This window comes from Podarcis tiliguerta, assembly GCF_965153285.1.
Source record: "Podarcis tiliguerta genome assembly, chromosome: 6".
NCBI classification, from domain to species: domain Eukaryota; kingdom Metazoa; phylum Chordata; class Lepidosauria; order Squamata; family Lacertidae; genus Podarcis; species Podarcis tiliguerta.
Genome location: NC_139539.1, coordinates 71,089,919 through 71,112,776, shown reverse-complemented (window position 1 = coordinate 71,112,776; position 22,858 = coordinate 71,089,919). Strand labels below are relative to the sequence as shown.

Genomic DNA, 22,858 nt, shown 5'->3' with positions numbered 1-22,858 from the left:
TTCCAGTACACCAGCCCCCTTTCCATTTTTTAATCTGCTGAAATCATTACCAATGCAATTAACTGAGCACTTCTTCCTATTAATAATAATAATTTTGCCTGTCCTTAGGCACTACGTCATATATCAAGCGGATAACTTATCATAGTGTCATGAAATATTCACACACCGACGCGCAATTATATCCTTTTAAACTGAAATCGTCCAGGACATAAATCTTTGTTTCTTCACATGTACAGTCTGAAGAGCTAACAGGCTACAGCTAGAGAGTATTATGCATAACTGCTTAGAGAGAAACAAACAGAGACTACAGCCAATCCTTCCAATTTACTATAACTGCACCTACCATGATTTTGGATTGTTTTACTTGAGAGCAGGGATGGGGACCCTGTGGCCCTCCAGATATTGTGGCACTCTAGCTCCCAGCAGCCATAGCAAACATGACCAATATTTGGCAACATCTAGGAGGGCCACAATTCTCCATCTCTGCTTAAGAGGGAGAAGACCTCATGATCAAGACCACACCTTTAACAATATCGTACCTGACCAATTTCAGCACATCAAGCATATCTTTAGAGACACAATCTACACAAAGTTTTTATTCTCCAATTGATTGTGTACATGTGTATACGATGCCACCGAGGTGAGTCATGCGAACCAGCTTCTTACATGTAGACACTGTCAATCGCAGCGACTCACGCAGGACTAAAGAGCTGGACCACGCGAAAAAAATTCCATGCCTCCTGTCGTGTAACTGAATGCAAAGAAAAACAAATGCCACTTGAGTGAATCAGGCCTCAGTGCTTATGGAATTTTCTCACCTTAGAGAGCATTTCAGAAGTGTCACTTTTTAAATGATGATCTTAGGTCAAATACATGCTTAATTGTATCATGCCAAGCTCAGCGCAAGTTTCTTCAATAACTATAATACCCAGCATTTCTAATGCACTTCAAAGTACTTGATGTTCTCCCCACATTCTCTCAATAATCTCTATTGGGCATAATACTTGGAAAAGTGGACATAATACTTGGAAAAAGCTTCATATTTACAGTAGAGAGATAACAGTAATAGTCTTCAGAGTCGGGATACAACTATAACCCCAACACGCACTTGGGAAGCCTAACCTTTCTCAGATATTTGAATGGGAGTAGCGTTGCTTTTGAGACCCAGTAGCTGGTCTTGAACCACGAAAGGGCTAAGAGGTGTTGGCTTGCCAGAGAACACCAAGTTCATGGCAGAGAACTTTTGAACTGGTGAATTCTTTGTTTACAGTTCTGTAGGGATATAAGGATTTATCTATTTGGGTTATCTGTTTCTAACCTTCCCAATGTTCAATTCAATTCTCCACATTTCTGCAATTGCAATTAAAAAAAAAAATCCTCCTGAAATTTTGCCAACATCCTAGTCTGATATTTCTGCATGCAATTTTGACATTTTGGGAAGCAATGTAATAGTTTGTATGTTATTTTCACTGCTGTGTTATTTTTTATGCACACTGACCCCCAATGTATGTATTTTTGTAAACAACCTTTGCAAAATTCAGTTAAGTGTGAATTTAAAAGAACAGCTGTGCTTTGATTCTCGTATTGCTTCAGAAAGTGTAGATTTGGTCAATTTAAATGCAAACTGAATTGAATTTCTGCCCCATCCCTGCAGCTCAGCCTCTTCAATTGTACTTTAGGGTAGTGATGGCCACACTTGGCCCTCCAGCTGTTTTGGGACTACAATTCCCATCATCCCTGACCACTGGTCCTGTTAGCTAGGGATGAGGGGAGTTGTAATCCCAAAACAGCTGGAGGGCCAAGTTTGGTCATTACTGCTCTAGGGACTAGTAGGGCCTGTTCCAGACATTTTCCAGCCTATGGCAAAGGATAAGACAAGTCCACTTACCTTAAACAGTCAGGCAGCATTGTGGCCTGGCCATAGGCTTTGTCAGCCTGGGTAGGACTGCAGGCCCGACTATGGATGGCCCAGTGACAGGCAGGCCTAGGTCCAGGGATTCCCCAGGGGGTGGGCCCAACTGGCCAAGGGTGGTTGCTTGGGTCCACCCCCTAAGGAATAAATTGAGGCTGGCCCAGCAGACCTCCGCAGCTTTTCTGTCAGATATCCTTCCCTTCCACCCTTCCATCATGTGCTCTTCTTTCATGCTATGTTCATGTTGCTATGGACATTGTCCTGATCCCTGGGCCTACCTGGCGGCAAGGCAGTATTTCAAGTCCCAAGTTAAACAGTCGGGAAACACGGTCTGGGGTCAATCCATATGTCCAAAGTCCAACCAGAAGCACCATCCCATAGTGGACCTGGAGCATCCAAGCCAAGATCCATCAACATGGACAGCTGAGCAGACACAGCCCCTTAGCTCTGCTGCCCTTTGCCTGCTGAGTGCAGCACCTGGGCTTAATGAAGCAGGTGACCCTCACCTGTCCTGAGCCTACTCCATCTGAGAAATCACTCTCCTCCCAGAGATAGTGAGCCCCACCTGGCCAACTAGGGAGCTGGGCTGTAGCCTCTTGTCTGCCTCAGCCACCTAGAGCAGGCATAGGCAAACTCGGCCCTCCAGATGTTTTGGGACTACAACTCCCATCATCCCTGACCACTGGTCCCATTAGCTAGGGATGGGAGTTGTAGTCCCCAAAAATCTGGAGGGCCGAGTTTGCCTATGCCTGACCTAGAGCATATCTCCCACTGCTCCCTACGTCTCAGAGCCCACTGTGTTCCTGGAGGCAGGGCCCCTTCTGACTCTGGCTCCTTCAGTTCTGGGTCCCCTCACCATCCTGTGTCAACCTGCAAGTACTTCATCTCCAGCTGGTGTGTACCAAGCCCGGCTAAACCCCTTGCCTGAATCCTCTTCCTCCTCCCTATCATCATGCCAGACCAAAGAAACTTTTCCACTTGAAAACCAAATGGCCAGAGCCAATTTGCCATCTCCCTCCTAGCAAAAGAAATTTAAACAACATTGAAAAGTATTATTAACCCACAATTGGCTTTCCTTACTATTTTTGAGGACGCCAATAAACAACTTTATAAAAGGTTCGCTGCCTGTTTTCTTGTCACTGCACAATTGGCAATAGCACAAACTTGGAAGAAGCTACAAGGATTTACTCTGGAATTTTGGTATAAAAATATATGATGCAAGCAATAGCAGAAAAGGTCAGCCATAATATTGTTTCCCGTGGAAAACAAAAACCAGAGACATTTCTCACAATATGGTGGTCCTTTATTTTCTACACCAAAGATCACAGACAGGCAGATAATCTTCCTCAAGCTACATCGGACATTTAGACATAGGAATAGACTATTAAAACATGTATGAGACTAAAGTTATTATCAGATATGACTCTCTTTGATGGACGTTTGGAGCACTGAATGTGTGAATGTGACTTTGGAAGTTGATTGAAGATTGTAAAGACATTTATTGTGAATTCATCACGCTGTAGAAAAAGGAGGATGCGGCGGGGGGGTGGTGTCACAATTTTTACTGGGGAATTTTATGATATTATACTCATTATATTTATCTTTAATAAAATCTTTTTTAAATAAGGATAAGTAAAATAGGAAGAGCTGACACAGCATAAGCTTTATTCTTTTCCTGCCACATTTATTCAACTTTCTTTCCCCATTACGTACACCAAATGTTTGCTACAAAACGAATCCCAACATTTGACAGAAATAAAAATCTAACTATTGAAGTACACAGAAAGCCGTTATGCATTGCCAAGACCTGCAATGGTTTTCACAATGCCATTGAAGACTTACTGCAAACCGCTAGTACAAAATGGTCACTCGGCTACTAGCAGAGACCAGCCAAATGGATTATATGTTGCCAGTCTTTGAACAACTGCACTGGGCATTGGTCTGTTTCAAAGTTCAACTTGCTAGTGCTTACCTTTGAAGCCCCGAATGGCTCTTGGAGCTAAGGATCAAGAGGACCACCTCTGCCCACAGGAATCTGAACCGCACCTTTGGAATGACCTTTCCACAAAAGCCCATGTTAATCTCTATGCTGCTTTTCTATCTTCGCTTTACGGTTTCTACCATTTTTAATTTCTGACGTGTGTGTGTGTGTGTGTGTGTGTGTGTGTGAAAGAGATATTTAGATGTTTTCCTTTAATGTTTTCATGTATTTTCATTGAAAGCTGGGAATTTTTCTTAGTGGAATGGCACTATGCAAGTATCTCAATTACTTTTTCAATTTATTAAGTATAGGCAGTGGGACGCAGGTGGCGCTGTGGGTTAAACCACAGAGCCTAGGACTTGCCGATCAGAAGGTCGGCGGTTCGAATCCCCACGACGGGGTGAGCTCCCGTTGCTCGGTCCCTGCTCCTGCCAACCTAGCAGTTCAAAAGCACGTCAAAGTAGATAAATAGGTACCACTCTGGCGGGAAGGTAAACGGCATTTCTGTGCACTGCTCTGGTTCGCCAGAAGTGGCTTAGTCATGCTGGCCACATGACCCGGAAACTGTACACCGGCTTCCTCGGCCAACAAAGCGAGATGAGCGTCGCAACCCCAGAGTTGGCCACTACTGGACCTAAAGGTCAGGGGTCCCTTTAAGTATAGGCAGAGAGGGAAGAATGAAATCATGAATCCGTCAAAAGCTGCACTTCCACATGTGTTACTAAAATAAAATGGGCGGAACTCAACTTTGCGCTATGACAAAAGCTCCAACTGCACAAGCACTATAGCCTGCCAGATCTCCCTTCTCCTTCCCTCATGTGCTGTACTAAGGGTTCTCCATCCCACCAGAGCAAAGGTCAGGAGAGCATGCGGGGCAGGGCAAACAGAAGTCTTTGTGCAGGGCTTCCGCTGACAGGTAAATCTCGCCCAATTACTTCACAGCAAAAAGGTCCATCCATCTTAAGTTTATTTAAGTGAGCATCATAGAACACAAAAATCAGTATCTGAGTGTTCCATCTACATTGGAACTTGGATGGTAAGAACTCCCTATGAAGTCGATTCCAATTTTCTCTTATCACAGAGTAAATAGGATGCATACTGAAAAGGAAATAAAAAAAACACATATAGATGATATTGTGTTTCACTGTTCCTGCGCTATTAGCCACACCCACACCCACCCACCGAGATAATAAGCTGTAACTGGGAAAAAGGCTCTGGATCAAAAAATATGAATACCAATCCTTTAAAAGTGTCCTTTGATAAGGGAAGTGTGCTACCAAATACACTCTAAGGAATCAAAATATAGATCTATATGGCACACAAAAGACAGAAATTTGAAATGAGCAGACTACTTCATTATATTTCACCTGTCTCATGCTATTAAATACCATCTTAAAAGAAAAAAACTGTTAACTGTATTAGATTTTGTATAAATTATTCTTGAGGTTTCCTCCCCTTCAATTTAACAACACTGTAAACATTTATTTCTTCCTAGAAAAAGAACACTATGTATCCCTTCCAGTAATTCCCGTGCAATCTTAGATTTAAACAATTTAGAAATTTATTGAATTTTCAAAAACAAAAAAGGTACAAAAAATCAACCTGGAGAAAACAACCCAAACATGCTGCTGTTTATAAATAAATCCAGAAACAGTTGCATTATTATTATTATTTCCTGCAAATCCAAACACACATTTCTAGAATTGAAAGTACTGTTGGCACACATCTTTTGACGTAATCACTGTGAATCGCTTATCTTTGAAGAAGTCACCAAGTCACTATGTATGGAGAGCAATGGAAGAAAAAAGGATAGCAATACTTATTCTGCATTCATATTTTAATTCATTGAGCATTTAGGAAATGTATGAGTAAGTGATGAATGAAAAAAGGAGAGAGTAAGTCAAAGCTTTTTCTTACAGGGCATCTAATTTCCTAAGTCTAGGAAGAGAAAGAAAAGAAGACATGCTTGAAAATAGTTTTTAGAAAACATCCACCTTAAATTTCAAAAGTTTATTTTACCTGTGTTTAAATCTTAAATTAGAAACAGACCACTTAAAGAAAGGATCATTTCAATATCAAGGACTGACTCTTCTTGACGGATGCAGTATTTATTATTGTATAGAAATATTGCATCACCTATTCACTTGCAGAGGTACAGGGAAAAGAAAAGGGGAGGAGTCCTGTCTCAAAACACTTGATCACTTCAATGATGGGTTTCTAGTTCAAGAATTGTCCATTCCCCTTGAGGGGAAGAACAATCTTCAGAGGAAAAACTTGCCACTGTGATGCTTGCTGAAGAATCATCCAGTGGAGATATCAGTTCAGTCCACCTACTGAAAGTGTCAATCTGTGCTTTACCCTGAGGTTGTGAACTGTCTCGTGCCAGAAAAAGTGTCTGGTTGATGAGATATTGTGCTAAGTTAAGGTCTTCAGGAACAGAGTTTTTGATGTCTAAGTTTGACTCCTGGTCAGATAACAGTTGCCTGAGAAGAGTCCAGTCCTGTTCTGCAAATGGCTGATCTTCAAAATCCACATCTAGAATGTTCAGTTCCGACTCCATCCTCTGCTCAAAAGCTTCTCCAACATCCATCTCGTAAATTGGAGAAAGGGTTTTTGGAGGCCGATGCTCATACATGCAGGTTTGTGTCAATCTGTCACAATCATCTATGTCTCCTGAAATAATTCACAATACTACACATTGTAAAAATTGCACAGGCTTTCCCCTTTTGCAGGGCTTTTGTACAGTATACTTCACTCAATGCAGCAGGACCAATCCAACCAGATTAAAGAGGTAAGGAAAAATGTAACTTGTATACAAAGTCCACAAATATTTGAGCCATTTCTTAAAATGCATTTAAAAAAGTAAATGAAACGAAGTACGGCTTATAAATAAAGCAGCAATCACCACTGGCAATTGACAATAAACCTCCATAATTGGAAAAAATTTCTGATACAGAAAATGACAAGTCATGTAAACCAACATTTAATGCACATGGATTTCTAAAACCACTAAAATAATAACTTAAAAGAGGAAGGAGCAGAGCGAGGGAGGGGAAAACGAAAGGGAGGACATGATCACCCAACAGTGACTTAAGCCAAGTCAACCTCGAAGGGGCGAAAACAAATGGTTTATTCACAGGCTTAATATTTAAGTATTGCACATGCAAAGGGCAGCTGCAAGCAAGGACAAGCAAACAAAAAAGTACAGCTTGATAAGTCATCCATTCGTATGGTTCTTCAGAACACAAATCATCAGTTTATAACTCTTAAATACACAGAAGTTTGAAAGATTCAGGTTCTCTGTGTTGTACTTTGGGGGTACGGAGCTGAATCCCTGTTTTAAGGAAGACACAAAACTAGACAAGAAGTTACCTAACCGTGTGAAGCAAGCATAACTTTAAATGTATTAACTGTTGTTTTTTTAAAGCTGACCTTTCTCTTTTTAAAAAGAAATTATTTTTTCGCTGGCAAAACTTAGAACGACAATAATTCTGAAAAAGTATCTTAAGAGTATAGGCCAGCTTCGGCTGAAGCCAATGGCAAGGGCCCCACTGAATCCAACAGCAGCTTAAGAGGAGACCCTAGCTCTGTGCAAAACAGAAACAAGAATGAATATAGCTCTTAAAAGGCAAATACGCAGAGCACTTTTAATTGAGAAGATTAATGCACTTATTGCACATCCCACTTTGATATAGATATATATAGATATAGATATATATTTATGTGAATCATATAGGCTGCTGAACCAATGGATAGCCAAGTTTCCATTAAAAGATGATACTGCCTATGTTCTATGGGGTCAAAAATGAACTCAAGAGCAGGGAACAGTATCCCACTCTCTGCTTTGCCCATGATAAATATTCCCAACTGCCCACTGGACAGCGTCATACATATTCTATTATGGTCGAGAATATGGTATGCAACTTAAGATTTTGTTTGAAACATAAGCATTTAATTCTATAACAGTTTGGATAAAATTTCTAAAGGTATTTGCTAGAGTTAGTGTCTCAAACCCAACTATAAATCTAATATTCCACTAATAATATCTTGAGGAACTTAATGCTTTTATTTCTGTACGTTACCTGCGGATAAAGCAGAGTTAGCGTATTCAGTAGATGCTGAATCAATCTCTTTCACGTGGCCTTCCTGAATCAGTATGTGACTCCTACTTGGGTCTACAGGTTTTGCAGAATTGTTCTTTTGTAACTCAGTATTATCTCTTTGATGAAGATCCAGGTGACATGGTCTTCCTTGAGATTTTGTGTCATTGTCTGAGACTTTATTACACTGAAATTCATTGTTCTCTTCACTCTTGGCGTTTTCCTTAACTTCTGCAGGAGACGGACTATGTCTCACAATCAAATCTTTCTCGGCAGGCTTCTGTTCCGTAACTGGAGTACTCTTCTCCTTGGGTTTTTGCTCATTGCCACAAGGGTCTACAGAAGCATTCTCACTTTTCTCTAACCTTTCCTTATCATTCTCCTGACACTCCAGGAATCCGTCTTCAATCTCCAAGGAGTATCTTGAATAAAATGTCTTGCCATGATCCTCATGGGAAACGCCATCAAACACATCAGAAGGCGTTGCAGCATCCAGAGAACGCTGGAGGGAGGTGTGGACCTCTCCACCATCGTCAGATCCCAATTCTTCACATTCATCCACTGAAAGCAATACTGAACGCTTAAAGTTTTTGGTGGCAGGGAATTCTTGACTTTCAGCATCATTTTCTGCTGCATCTTCAAATGCGAGATTCACAATTCCATGGAACTGCTGAACCGGGATTTCTGGCGGAGGCAGGTTTTCTACGACATTTTCCGTTTCAGACTTTTCATCTTCCGTTTCATCCGCCGAAGAGGAGACCTGATCAGCTTCTTGAGGAAACTGTGCAGCGGCAAAATTAGCATTATTCCCCCTGGAACCACCCCTTTTCTCATCACCTTGGTGCAGCCACGTTTCAGGCCTTTTTCTAGGGATCTCATCATCACTTGTTGAAATAACACGGAAGAGATCAGAGTTTTCCTTTTTCATTTTCACTTCTATCCTCAGACTTGTGTCATAGATTTTGAGTTCTTCGGGTGTGCTTGTATCACTGCTGCTTCTGCCAAGGAAATCATGGCATATCATAGTGCTGCACTTTGAAATCCCTCTTTCATTTGACCCCTCGTCATCCTGAGATCCTCCTGCATCATAGTCTTCCGATCTTGGCTTTATATCGTCGGATGATGTCGTTGCACTGCCAGTGTCCGATTCAGGGCTTTCTTTTGGATCAAGTGCACTGGAACTCAGATTCCAATGATCTGCAAAGGGGGCCTCTGAGTTCTCATGGCTCTCCGGGGTCTCTGTGGTATCGGTGTCTTTAGATGAGCATTTTTCTGCAACATGCTCTACAAAAGATTTTGAAGCAGCATCCGATTCCACGGTAGCCGATTGGGATTCAGTCAAGGCAGATTTATCAGAGAATTCATCAGCGCTTTCAGAGCCCATTATACAGACCTTAGAAGATTTCCTCCCCTCATGTTCAGAGTTAGAGCTGTCATTGGCTGTTTCAGACAAGCTGTGCAATGGATCTTCAAGATAGTTAACATCCTTTGAGGTATCATTAGATTTGCAACCGGCCGATGTTACTTGTGTTAAAAGGTTCTCTCCTGTATGTTCCAAGAGATTCTGGTAGGCAACAGAATCAGGAAGTATTTTGCACTTCAATTCTTTAGAAGTTAAAATTGCAGGATTCTGGCTAACATTTGCACAAGTCACACCCTCCTCTTCTCTGACATGCTGCAATTCTTGTACAGTTGTTTTGTTTAAAAGTGATTTATCATCCTCATTCTTATGAACCTGTTTTGCTATCTTTTCTGTTTTCAGCTCTGCAACACACTGATGTTCCAAATTTCCTTTCATGTCTCTCTCTTCAAGAGGGGTCACTTTTTCTGAATCAGGTATGTGCCTCTTATCTATCTCAAGCAAGGGTGTTCTGCTGTTGTTCTTCTTCCCTGGGCTAGATTTGTTACTGCTATGTAACTGAGTTCCCAACGAAGTTGAATTTTTTTGCCCTTCTGCATGTAAATTCTTCTGAACTGGTGATTCACTTCTGGAATGCTTCTGGCTTGAAGAAGGAAGCTTTGGAGCAGGTTGCCCTGTAACTATTTTCTGTTTTTGGTCTTTATTGTTCACCATTTCACTCTTCTTTGAATGGTTTTGGGGTTTGGATGTTGTTATTATTTTTGCTGTGGCTTTAACTGAAGCTGTCTGTGGAGATTTAGACTTTTTCTTTGAAGAAGGTTGCTTCTCTGATTGAGTTAGATATTGGGTCATGTTTTTTTCTTCATTTTGCTTAGGAGAAAGTCCAGGCTTCAGTAGATTTGGGGTCTCTCCTGGTGGACCTACCGAGACAAAAATCTAAAGGTTATGCTACATTCCAATTTGCAGAGTGTATTATATGAAGGAGCAGTGAATGTCAACTGTGTCAGGACTTTCCATACAAAAAGAACTTCAAAAGGACGCTCAAACACAAATAGGCCAAAAATGAATAGAAGATTAAAGTTGCCCTTTGTGGAAGCATCATCACTACTAACCAGAACCACACTGTGGAACAGGCAAGAGCTAGCAATCACTAGGCTTAAACTTAGAACACTGCCATCATTAATTACGTTAAAATGGGGGGAAAGTCTTTGCAGTATTATGACTGCATTTATTACACTGTATTTGAGATCTGTAATTACACTAGCCACATGGTTAGTTTTGAAAACTATAAATTGATTTCTCACATACCACTAAAAGAAGGTATGGCATTGTAACCTAATTAGATGGCCCCTGCAAATTAGTGATGAGCAGCACTCCTATGAATGCCCCCAAATGGATTTGAGTTTTACTTACACTTCAATACAATGCATGGTTCCTTGAAAGTTACACCTGTATAATTCAATGGTGCTTACTCCAAGAAAGGGTGCCTAGCTTTGCAGTTTAGTCATCTAACCACCTGCATCTCTGATAAAGATTCCCAGTTTGGAAATGGTTTATACAAAGTCAGCATTACACGTTCAGGACAAATCTTTACCTTGGTTTTTCACAGTGTTAGCTACGTTTTTTGTCTTCTGTTGCATGGTAGAGTTGCCAGATTCATTTCCCCTTTTCTTCAAAACTGCCTGCGGTAGGGGTTCGTTGTTGCCCTTTCCAGTGCATTTCTTTACACTGAAAACAGAAACACGTGGCTTGAATTATTTGTAAGATTAAAGATCTAGGTTAACATGATACTGAAGCATCTGCATGCCCTAAACGCGTTTCTATGTGAAAAAGCACAAAATGCCTCTAAGAAAAAAAAGTCATAGCAGATTAAAAAGGGAGAAAATAGGATGTTAACAAGCAACACCATCTCTTGTTGACTATATAGCTTGTCTCTACATTACTGAGTGAGCTCAGAATCCTATTATTTTACAGTTGCAAAATGGAGAGTCTCAAATGATATTTAGGGAGGGTTGAGGTATAAAGCAGAAATGAAACAAAACTCTTTAGCAGTCTGGGGTTCACAAATTCTGGCTGTTGCCCCCAATCCCACTCCTCTGGCACATGTTGAAGACTCATAGGAGAGGGTGAGAGCTAATCTGTGCTAAGGTAGGGAGTGTGAAATAAGAAAAAAACTTCCTCAAATGTGAAAGCACTCTCTCCCCATAGTCCTCTTGAATTCTCTAAGAAATCTGGGAAGCAGAATTTTGTGGCAAGCATGGGAATGGTGCCAGAAAGAAATGGTTGGATGATGCGAAGTCCTGAGAATATAACAAAAATAATTATAATTTCTTGCTCCAAATATAAACCAGAATACAGAACCTGGAACAAACACACAAGTTTTAGAATGTTTTGACTTGATGAGCCTCATTTTCAACAGGGAAATAAAATCCTATTAATATGGAAAAACTAGTAGCCCAACTTCCAACAGACCTGTTCATGGAACCATTAGCCTCAAGATCATTAACATGTTTTTTAGCAGGAGCTCCATTAGACATCTTCGAAGCAGGCTTTGTTTTCAAAGCTGTATGATAAAATAAAAACAGAATTAGACAGTAAAGAGACCCATGTAATGAGCATCTGCTGGAAAGTTCAAATCTCACGGTTTAAATACACTCTTTTAGCTTCAACCACTTCCTCCCCAAAACCTTGATTATCCACAGTTGTTCCAAATGCTTCCTATTCAAATAACCTAAGCTTATGATTGCAAATTTAGCTGACATCCCCAGGTAATGGCAGCTAAATGAAATGTATTAGATGTAAAGTAAAAAAAATACTCAAAGGAATAAATATATTTTACCCTCATCTTCAAACAGCTGTTCAAAATTCTGTGAAGATTTTTCAAAGGATTAGCTATGTATCTGTCCATATTTTACCAATCTAAATTTCCTTTCTACAATCAAAACATTAAATTATAAAAATCAAATAAAAAAAATCACAACCCACTTAGAAGTGATTTTTTAACAGATTTTTTCCCGGTTTTGCAGTGAACGATCTGTGAGGCAGCTCCAAAGGGAATCTCTATTACCTGAGTGCTTTTTGCCTTCATCTGTTAATTTTTCCTCTTTCAGTTCATCGAGCTGTTCAATGGACATCCGTAGATCTGTGCTGGAGTTAGTGGACTTGCTTAGAGTTTCTGTGCCCATAAGAGAGGGAGATTCCTTTCCACTGGTCTTCTTCAAAGGTTTTGCTTTAATCTGTACACTTGAGCTTCCAGGGAGTACTTTGGGTCTAGCACCTGCAGTTTTACCTTCTTGATTTTTTGAGGCTTTGCCACCTCCCACATTTTTGTGTCCGCTAGCGGATAAAGACCGTTCGGAATCCTGTTTGGTAAGCAAGCTTTCGGCCTTAGCATTTCCATTATTTTCAGTTTTGGGCTTTATAATAGCTCTAGCCTTGGGCGAAGGCGTTTTCTCCCCCATTTTGGACTCTTTCATCATCTTGCAAACAGCTTTTTTGTTGTCTTTCCCCTTTAAATCGTCATGTTTCAAAGCCTTATTAGTGCCGTTCCTGTTGGTAGCCGATGTGTGCCCAGATGCTCCTAATCCATCAGATTTCATTTTATCCTGATTAGTGCAGGAACCACCCCAACTGTTTTGCTTTCTGTGTGCTTTCAAAGCAGGATGCTTTAGACCAGAATTGTCAGTAGCGCATCTGTTTAACTGGGAGGAGAAAAATATGATAATTCAGAAAAGAAAGAAAAACAGTAGGAGAGTCACAGTTACTCTGAAAACTTAGCTATTTAGTTCAGCATGAGTCTTAACTACCACACTTGAAGAAAACGTTCTTATCTCCATTTCGGAGGTTTAGAAACAACAGCTAGTTTAAACCTCTAAGGTGGCGTAAGGGCCCCCCCAAATTTTCAAGGAGGGGGCTGGGCCCCCTCAAAATTCCAGTGGCTGCACACAAACGCCGCACAACATGCTCACCTTAATCGCACAACTCGTGCAGCATGCCTGCAACATGTCAACACGTTGCGCGATGTCACATGGCATGCTGACATCACTGCGCCGGCCCCCTCAACTGCAGGGTCAAGCTGGCGTGCTTGATTCCTAAGGAGAAAACTCCATCGGATATGGTGGGACGGACTTCTGAGATATGCATAAAATTGTGCCATAATTTATATAAAAGTCACTTCTCAGCACTTGGGCCAGAGGTGAACATAATTGAACAGGCTTCATTCTCAGTGGATGGGGTCACCAGAGACTAGAAAGGACTTCACATCGTAATCCTTCTGGAGCATACAGTTTATCTTTTGCTTTTCCATATATAAAAATAACTGGATACATTCCTTCAGGCAAGCAAAAGTAAAACTCTAGGGACACAATTGAAGACTAAAATAAGTCTTCCCCTGAAGACACTGGAAGGCCTGATGTTCCATGTACAGAACACAGAGATGCAATGCATCTTCAAAGAGTCCTTGAAATGGAAGTCCATCCTTCCCCCACTCCTGGCACGGGCATTTTTCTAGGATTCTAGTTTTGCAGATTCTAAATGTACCTGTAAATGAAGTCCAGTACTTCCGAAACATTCAGAAACCAAGGTGCGGCTTCCAATTGGCTGCAGGAGCGCCCTGCAGCCAATCGGAAGCCGCAGAAGCCTCACCGGATGTTCAACTTCCGAGGCAAAGTTCGCAAACCAGAACGCTTACTTCCGGGTTTGCGACGTTCAAGTTCCAAGTTGTTCATGAACTAAGCTGTTCGAAAACCAAGGTACGACTGTATGCATCACCCCCCCCCCCCCCTTATTTAGGGTTGGATTCTCTCACAAAAATCTCTCCAAATATGGAGGTCCACTGGGTATTTATTTGATGGGATGAATAAACTGAATAGCTCCATTCACTAGGTAGGACACTATTTGTGTTGCAACCTGGAAAAAATATGCTTTTATTTTTAAAAAAGCATTTCAGAGATGCATACAAGGAGAAACAGAAGGCAAACTGCTTCTTTTGGGGTTGAGAGTATTGACTATTCCTAAACCAACCTCTTCCTTCAATGGGAAAGTTCACTTACCCTGCCCTTCCCCCACCCAAAGAAACCAAAAATATAAATATAGTGTCGAGATGATCATAGGTGTATATTAGCTCAGTCAAAATTACAAGGAAATGAAGTTGGCTAACACACTACTAGCTTGTGGTATTTTTTGTTGTAGTAGTTTTACCTGAGAACTAGTGAATACAGGCTTTTTGGTAGGTCTTCTATCATCACCTTTATCAAAAGCAGCTGTATAAGAAAAGAATATCTTTCTTTAGAAAGAAATACTGGAGAAAAGGAATGAAGCTTCAGGGAAAATAACCTTTACGTAAAAGAGGACAGCATTTGAGAAAAGAGTCACATTTTAGACCACAAGTAATTAAGAAATGATAGCAGTTTTTGACCTGAAGTGCAGAGTGAAGGAAAATATGCAGGTTCTAGAAAGGATCCCTTAAATTGTATATTTGTTCCATTTTTGAAAAGAATGGAGCCACAAATTATTCTGATGAACGAGTTGATTTACTTGCAGCTATAGGCAACTTTATTGTAGGCCATGACACTCCTTTAACACACAAGTGCCTCCTTGTTATCTCACTTCTGTAGTTTTGGTCAATTACTGTGAATCTGTATTTCCTCCGTAAGCAAAGCTATGTTTTGGTTATTCTGAGGTGATCACACAAGCCTCTTTGGCCTGGCGACACAGCTCACCATATATGAAGTTTCCAAATAGAGCATGCTTTGCTGAAGCTCCCAGATGTGAGATTTCTGCAGTGCTTACGTAACCTACACTAGACAGATGCAAACATGAGTGGAAGTGCACTTGGTTCAGAGTAGCCTTTGCCAGGGAGCAATTTATGTGCCTGGATTCTATAAAGCATTTCACTCCATCCACTCTAAAAATGACTGCTCTAGATACATATTATTGCTTTCATAAAATATGCAAGTAAGAGTAAATTTTATCCCCCCAAAACACCCTTGTTCGTTTAGTTTCTCGGTGAACCTGTTCTGGAAGGAAAGCCATGAGGCTGAAAATGGCATCATGAGGTTTATTTTTAGGGATGCCTCTGTCTCTCATATATATATATATATATATATATATGTGTGTGTGTGTGTGTGTGTGTACACATATCGTAACACATCAGTACAAATACGAGCTGTTCCATTGGGAACCCATAAACTGAAGAGCTTATCTCTATTTTTTAGCCTATTATTACTGCCATTAAAATCACAAAACAAAGCCCTGCAGTCTCCTGCAATCCCTAAATGAAATTATATGCTTCTTTGAAAGTTCATGTGAACATTCCAATAGCTGCCAGAGGAAAGTATGTCCAGTTTCTGCTTATACAAATGCATACCATTGCAAATAATGACATATTTCTGTTTTTTGATATTATAATTAAAATGCAAGGATGAATGCTGCAGATTATTTGAAAGCACAAAATCACGTTAGGGGTTGAAGGCACAACACTAACTTTGCAAACACAGGGTTGGTTACTGTCTCACATCTATAGAACTTAGTACTTTTACACTATAAAGCACTTTTCAGAATGATGGAGTCTGACTCTCCAAAACCAATTCTATTCCCAACATGACTTTGAGCCACTGATAATCAGGAAACGAAGGGGAGGAAGCTGAAGTTAACAAGCAAGCCTCCGTTACAGCCTTTAAATAACACCCCACAATCTAGTTTATCCAGATTGCTCTTAATACAAACAAGGGGGTATTGTGGTTTTTCTAGCATTCGTTTATTGCTACCCAACTGCTTTGCAAAATGCTGTAATCCTGAATATGTAGCTTGCTTTCCTGATTAAAGAAACTACATGACCACAGCACAAATACAGAAGCATTGCCCTGAAGCCATTTTCAGGTACCTCATCTGCAAGATTTTGTTCCATACATTTGAAAACAAAGGGGAGGCAAAGAAGCCACAGCAAGACTCCTTTTGTTTAAAGGCTCATATTCTGCTGCTTACATTTCAGCAGCCGCTATGAAGCTTCCGTGAAGATTCTTCTGCAGCAGCAACAACAGCACCATATCAATTGTGAGGTTGACCGTAACCAGAATCTGTTATTAGGCAAAATTAAAGCTTTCCATGGTATGGAATGCAAACTAAAACCCTCCATCTGCTACATGTACTAAACCAGCCATCAGCTTGGTACAGAATTATTTCTACCATGCCCACGTGCTTAAAACAAATCCCATCTTTCAATATTCTAAGTACAAACAAAAGACAGCCTACCTATTTATTTGATTCCACATATCTGCAGCTCCATGCATCTGCAGTAATAACATGCAAGCGGCGTCATTCACAATAGGGACATACAATCACTTGGCTTCCATGCTTGAAGCTGGCAGAGCAGGATATTTGGAGCGTTTTTGTTAAATTATTATGTACTATTTGAGAGCAGAAGGCTCATCAACATATTCTCCCAGCTATCATTAATTGCCAGCTCCTCTCATTTCTTTAATAAGGGCACAGCTGTTATGCAACGTGCTAAGCTCTCGACAGCTCGCCTACCTGCTTGTATGTTCTGTTGATCGTCTGCCTTCAGCAGCTTCCAGCTCTGTGTGTGACGAACAGCATAAAACGACTGAACCAGGAAGATCCACAGCTTATCACGCAGAGCCTGGATCCTGCACGTAAACCCCTGTGTTCCAAGTAAGAAAATCAGCAGCTGGAAAGAGCCACATTGTCATAGCAACCAGTCATTATTCCTTTGCAGAATCTACTTACTCTTTAAGCAAGATCAATGATGTCATCACTTAGATTTTATGATTGCCGAAGAGATGCATACGCGGTTTTGCAAAGGCCAATTGTCCTGCACCATAATTTTGCACAGCTTGAAACCAGGCCACTCCCACAAAAGCTGTAGCTCATTAAAAAATATAGCCCCCTCCCTTTTTTCTTTTTTTTTCACCACAAATGAATCCCTTCATAGCTTTTTTACTCTCGGCTATGTCACTACAAGGTCAAATCCTCTGGGGGCCAATAATGCATCTGATTAAATTTTCATCACCCTTGCTGAGTAAGTCAACAATAGACGAGAATTGCAATCATACAGAATAATCTATGTGGTTTCTGTTTACAAGAGCTCATCATGTCAGATTTTAAACCCTGGCAGCTCAACGGGCAATATCCAGGACATTGATAAAATTCATTTTTAGAATTACAACTGTGTTTTACACAAAAACACGGTAGTCTCATCAAATACTTGTAAAATCTTTAAAATATATATATTCCAAAGAAATATATGAATAACCCTTGCCTTCACTAGCATAAGATGGTCTCTTTAAATGTCGAATGTATTCATCCAGTCCTAAGTATACAGTAGACTGGTTTATATATCCCAAGCAAGCCACACCTTGTTTTTAGCTCTATTATTTAATTTATTAAATTTTCCAGTCACTTTATCTTGCCCAGGACAACCAGAAGCTACTTGCAAGCAACCACACAGACAGAAAAAACCAGCTCCACATAGATACATTAAAACTAAGACACCCTGCCCACATCTAAAAGGCCACAGATAGTTAAAAGACCAAAGGCCTGGTTATAGAGGAATGTATTTGCCTGGCGCCTAAAGATATGATGATGATGATGTGAGGCAAACCTCAGTGGGGAGAGCAGCCCACAAACTGAGGGAGCCACTGCAGAGAAGGCCCGTTCTCATGCTGCCACCCTCCAAACGTCTCATGGAGGAGGCACACAAAGAAGGGCCTCCAATGACAATTGCAGGGTCCAGTTCAGATCGTATTGGGAGAAGCAGTTTAGCATGAACACACAGGCTCCTGGAGAAAAGCTTGCATTTGCTTTACTCCTCACTGGGGGGTTTTTTGCTACTACAAAGCCAAGGTTTGGTTTAGTGTATTGTCTGAACCTGGGCTTGTGGTTAAAACTCTCTCCAAACTGACAGGTTTTTTGTGGTTAGGTCTGGAGACAGCTTAACCACAAATCCAGGTTTGGACAGCACACTAAGCCAATGGCAACAAATATGACTGGGGAGGAGCAAAGAAACTGCTTTCTCTTCTCTGGGAGCCCACAGATTCATGCTAAGTCAAGGTTTATGTGAACCAGCGACAAATAAATTAATAACCAAGTAACTGGATACTTTATTTTCTGCTGCTGATCCCTGTAGGCTCTCAGGGATAAGGAACATATTTTAATAAAAGGAAGCTACTTCTTGCCAAGTCAGGTCAATTGTCCATCTAAACGGCTACTTTCAATTTGGCCTGGCTGTGAGTTTCAAATCCAGCTCTCTAGTATCTTACATAGATATTTTCCCCAGCCCTGTTTAACTAGAGATCGTTCAACAAAAAAATGTTCAACTCTGAACCCTGAGCTGAATAGGCACCGAATCTAAAGGATGATTTGGTTGCAATTAATATATTTGTAGTGCTAAACATTAAAATGTGAGGGGATATAAAGTTTAAGTCAGTGGTTCTCAACCTGTGGGTCCCCAGATGTTGTTGGACTACAACTCCCATCATCCCTGAGCTCAGGCCTTGCTAGCTAGGGGTGATGGGAGTTGTAGTTCAACAACATCTGGGGATCCAAAGGTTGAGAAAGGCTGGTTTAAGTGAACATGCACTGATGTACCCCAGGATCAGTAAGACATAAGCAATTCTGAATTTTGGGATTTCCCAAGCTTCTACGAGTCATTCATTTTCCTGAAAACAAGGGGGAAAGAAACTATACTAATCCATTTGCCAAGGAACACAACATGAAGCTAGTAAGATTTAGGATGCTACTCAAGCAGCTACTGTACATACCTCTTCAAGAGAAATGCTAAAGAGTGATTCCCCACCCCAACGTAAGAGTGATACTTCAGACTCCAAGTTGGAAAACAACCCCAAACCAAACCACCACCACCACAAGACCTCATCTTCTAAATTTGGGTATTACGATAACTTAATTGTCCATTCAAATTACACAGCCATTACCTTGCTGCTTGCTCCAACTCAAAGACATGGGCTGCGATTCAGAAAGATACATAGAATGTCCCCCATGTATATGTGAACTTTTCAGGCTCCCCTGCCTCCAAATATCTAATACAACCACTCATGTTTCTCTAAATAAAAGAGGAAGCCTATATTGAAAGTTAAGGAACCCCCGAAACAGCGTTTGAGCAGACTGGCAGCCACAGAGGTGGAAAGCACCTATCCACTCTGTACCTGCAGCCTCATAATGCAGCACATTTTTCACTGCAGCACCTTTGAATGAACTAGACCCATTTTGCAGAGGAACAGCACAGGAAGAATGACTCGCAAGCGAGCTTCCTTAAGATCGCAGAACCACTGATTTCATCCAAGACTTACAAGGACATGCTTACATATTGTTGTGCCAGAACAGAAAAGGGGCTGAGGGAAAGAGGCATGTACACAGAGCTCCCATCCTATGTACTAGCAGCAAACCGGTTCCTGGAGTGCCAATTCTTAAGCAGACTAAAACAGCATTAACACATAAGAGGGAGTTGTTAGCAGGCTTGGGGGATTGGGGCCACAGTTTGCAGAAGGGCAAAAACAAAACTTTAGAAAACAGCCTGGTGAGTACCGGGTGCATTTGGTGCTCCTATTGGAGGAAATATGGAAAGGAAGCGAGAAACTGAATAAACATATTAACAGAAGAGAGGATGGGCGGCACGAACCCCGAAAGGAGCACACAGCACAAGCAATGTTTTGTTGCAGGTTCGACTTATAGCAAGTCACTTGAGCCAAGGATGAGCACTTCCACAAAGTGTAAATATTTTAGGAAGTTAATTCATTAGCCAGATTTCAACAGCAGAATATTTCTCCCTTTGAAATTTTTTGTAAGACCTACCGTGTCCTTCACTTTTGCAGAATTTAGCAAAGTGTCCATGGCTGTAAGAAGACTGCAACTGTTTTCAGTGCCAACACCCTTCTCAACTGCTTCAAACACTTCATCAAGGAGGTCAGGTTCACTGCTCATGGCCTGAGACTAGAAGACATTATAGAAGCAGTCAGTTGAAATTGAGAGAGAGAGAGAGAGAGAGAGAGAGAGAATGCATTTTGGTGGCAGATCTTAGATTGGTCATTTAGGCTATATTTTGACACACTTCCCCATCTCCATGATGGAAGGGGGGGGGGTAGAAATCTAATACTATCTGAAACAGTGGCCAGCAAAATGCCCTCGAGAATCTCAAGCAGGTAACAATGCCATTTATATCCAGGTGTGTAAAAATGATGTCTGCATGAAGAACTAGCATGGACAAAAGTCCTGAAGATACAGGGGCTAGTGTTGGTATGTCCACATCTATTTATTGATAACATTTTAATACAATAAAAATCTAAGCAGTTTGCATAGAGACATGAACAGAAAAGACAGTAAGATTTTTTTTAAAAGAGAAAAACAAAATGCTCACAAATATAACTGAGCAGTGTAGAAAAAAAAAAAAACAATTAAGAGCCAGAGTCCAGGAAAACTTGGGTAAACAAAGAGAATGTCAGGGAAACTGGTTGTTTCAATCTCATTTTGTGTAAATGCAAGCTCAGGTATTTGTGCTTCTTTCATATTTTTTTTTTGCCACTGCCAATTAACTCAAAATGCTTCGTAGCTTGTATAGGAGGTTTAGGTGCAAGGTGAACACCAAGCCCAGAGACAGGTTGACTTTTTAACCAAGATTGTTGGTTCATTACAGGAAAAACATAGGGAAATACGTATAACACACTGAATACGAGAACAAGTTCTAAGTCAACACCAACCAGGCAGCTCCCAAACACCGTTATCTGATTTAAAGTAGAGCCATACAGTGGTGCCCCGCAAGACGAATGCCTCGCAAGATGGAAAACCCGCTAGATGAAAGGGTTTTCCGTTTTGGAGGTGCTTCGCAAAACGGATTTCCTATGGGCTTGCTTCGCAAGACGAAAATGTCTTGCGATTCCTGGGGTTTTTTTTCCGCTCCCCACCCCCTTTTTCTAAGGCACTAAGCTGCTAATAGCCTTTTAGCAGCTAATCCGCTAATCCCTTAAGCCTTTAATAGCCGCTAAACCGCTAATAGCGCTAATCCGCTAATAGGGTTGCTTCGCAAGACGAAAAAACCGCTAGATGAAGAGACTCAAGGAACGGATTCTTTTCGTCTTGCGAGGCACCACTGTATTTGCTTAGCACAATGGCTTACAAGTGATAAAATTATTGTTTTAACAGCGATGGGTTCTAACTTGGGTGGGTGCTGCTTTAATTTGTTGTTAAATTTTATATGTTACTTTGGATTTTTGTGTTTGTGGGCTGGAAAGTTCAGAGGCTTTTGTTGGAGAGTGTATTGTTTTGATTGCTTTTGTTATGTTTTATTTATTTTTATTATGTCTTTTGCACTTCCTACATTGTAACTTTGTGTTGTCAGCCGCCCTACAGTTATAGGGCAGTATACAAATTTAATAAATAACAAAATAATAATAAAGTATTAAATACAGTCGTATCTCGGAAGTCGAATGGAATCTGTTCCGGAAGTCCATTCGACTTCCAAAATGTTCAGAAACCAAAGCGCGGCTTCTGCAGCCAATCGGAAGCCGTTGAAGCCCTGTCGAACATTCGGGTTCCCAAGAACGTTCACAAACTGGAACACTCACTTCCTGGTTTGTGGCGTTTGGGAGCCAAAATGTCTGAGCACCAAGGCGTTCAACAACCAAGGTATGACTTTGCAGAAAACAAAACAAAACCAACAATTCAAGACAAGAACAGTCACCAGCTTAAATTTCAACAACTTATTCCATAACCTAGGGGTTACCAATTTCTCTGGGGCCAGAGGGGGCACATCCACAAATCAGATAAGCTGTTGTCCAAGCCCACCCCGCACAACCCATAACATCCCACAACCTGTTCTGCTGGCTATATCAGAATGCCCCTTTCAAGACTAACTGCAATAGGGGAAGGGGATCCTGGGGCACATGTGCGTCCTCAGGCACTAGATTGGTGATCCCTGCACTAACTGAAAGTTCACAAGCCCACTGAAATAGAAGGGTGCCTAACATCACAACCCTATCTCTACTCAGAAGCAAACCCCACTAAGTTCAGCGGGATGTACTACCAGGTAACGTGCATATAAGACTGCAGCATTGCAACCCGTCCTAAAAAATAACCAAGCAGCTGCAGCCACTTTATCTCGGCGGGTGGAGAGATCGTTGACTGCTTCGAAAGCCCAGTTTCTAGTGACAACTAATCCCAGCCTATGGTATCGTTTGCTATAACATTGGCATCAATCAGATTTTTACCTGTAGCAGGGCAAAAAAGCTCTCGCTTTGTATTACGTCGGGGAAATGTGCCACCATAAATGCTACACACTCTTCTTGCAGTCTAGATGCCAAGAGAAGAGCTGTTTCAGTCCACTTCACTCGGGGAAGGCTCCCGATCAGCCGGTTGGCTTCCATCAAAAGATGGGCAGCATTCTGTGGACTCTTAAAACAATACATAATACAACACATAAAACAATACATACTACACGGAATATGTAGTTTCTACACTATTTCAACATATAAAAATGT

At 41.1% G+C, this 22,858-nt stretch overlaps 1 protein-coding gene across 7 annotated transcripts in view; it reads right to left on the bottom strand.

Moving 5' to 3' along the window:
- Positions 1–5,436: 5,436 nt before the first annotated feature.
- Positions 5,437–22,858, bottom strand: part of BTBD8 (BTB domain containing 8) — a 43,730-nt gene continuing 26,308 nt past the window's right edge. For 5 of the 7 annotated variants that reach the window (XM_083444740.1, XM_083444742.1, XM_083444745.1 and 2 more), the window contains 9 exons: positions 22,589–22,771; positions 20,181–20,318; positions 16,884–17,040; positions 14,553–14,614; positions 12,421–13,054; positions 11,826–11,916; positions 10,948–11,081; positions 7,976–10,273; positions 5,437–6,566 (listed from right to left, as the gene is read on the bottom strand). In XM_083444740.1, the coding sequence (XP_083300866.1) occupies positions 6,097–6,566; positions 7,976–10,273; positions 10,948–11,081; positions 11,826–11,916; positions 12,421–13,054; positions 14,553–14,614; positions 16,884–17,040; positions 20,181–20,318; positions 22,589–22,771 (4,167 nt within the window). In that variant the 3' untranslated portion in view covers positions 5,437–6,096. The remainder of the gene's footprint in view (positions 6,567–7,975; positions 10,274–10,947; positions 11,082–11,825; positions 11,917–12,420; positions 13,055–14,552; positions 14,615–16,883; positions 17,041–20,180; positions 20,319–22,588; positions 22,772–22,858) is intronic. The other 2 variants (XM_083444741.1, XM_083444746.1) reach the window with 1 other exon arrangement.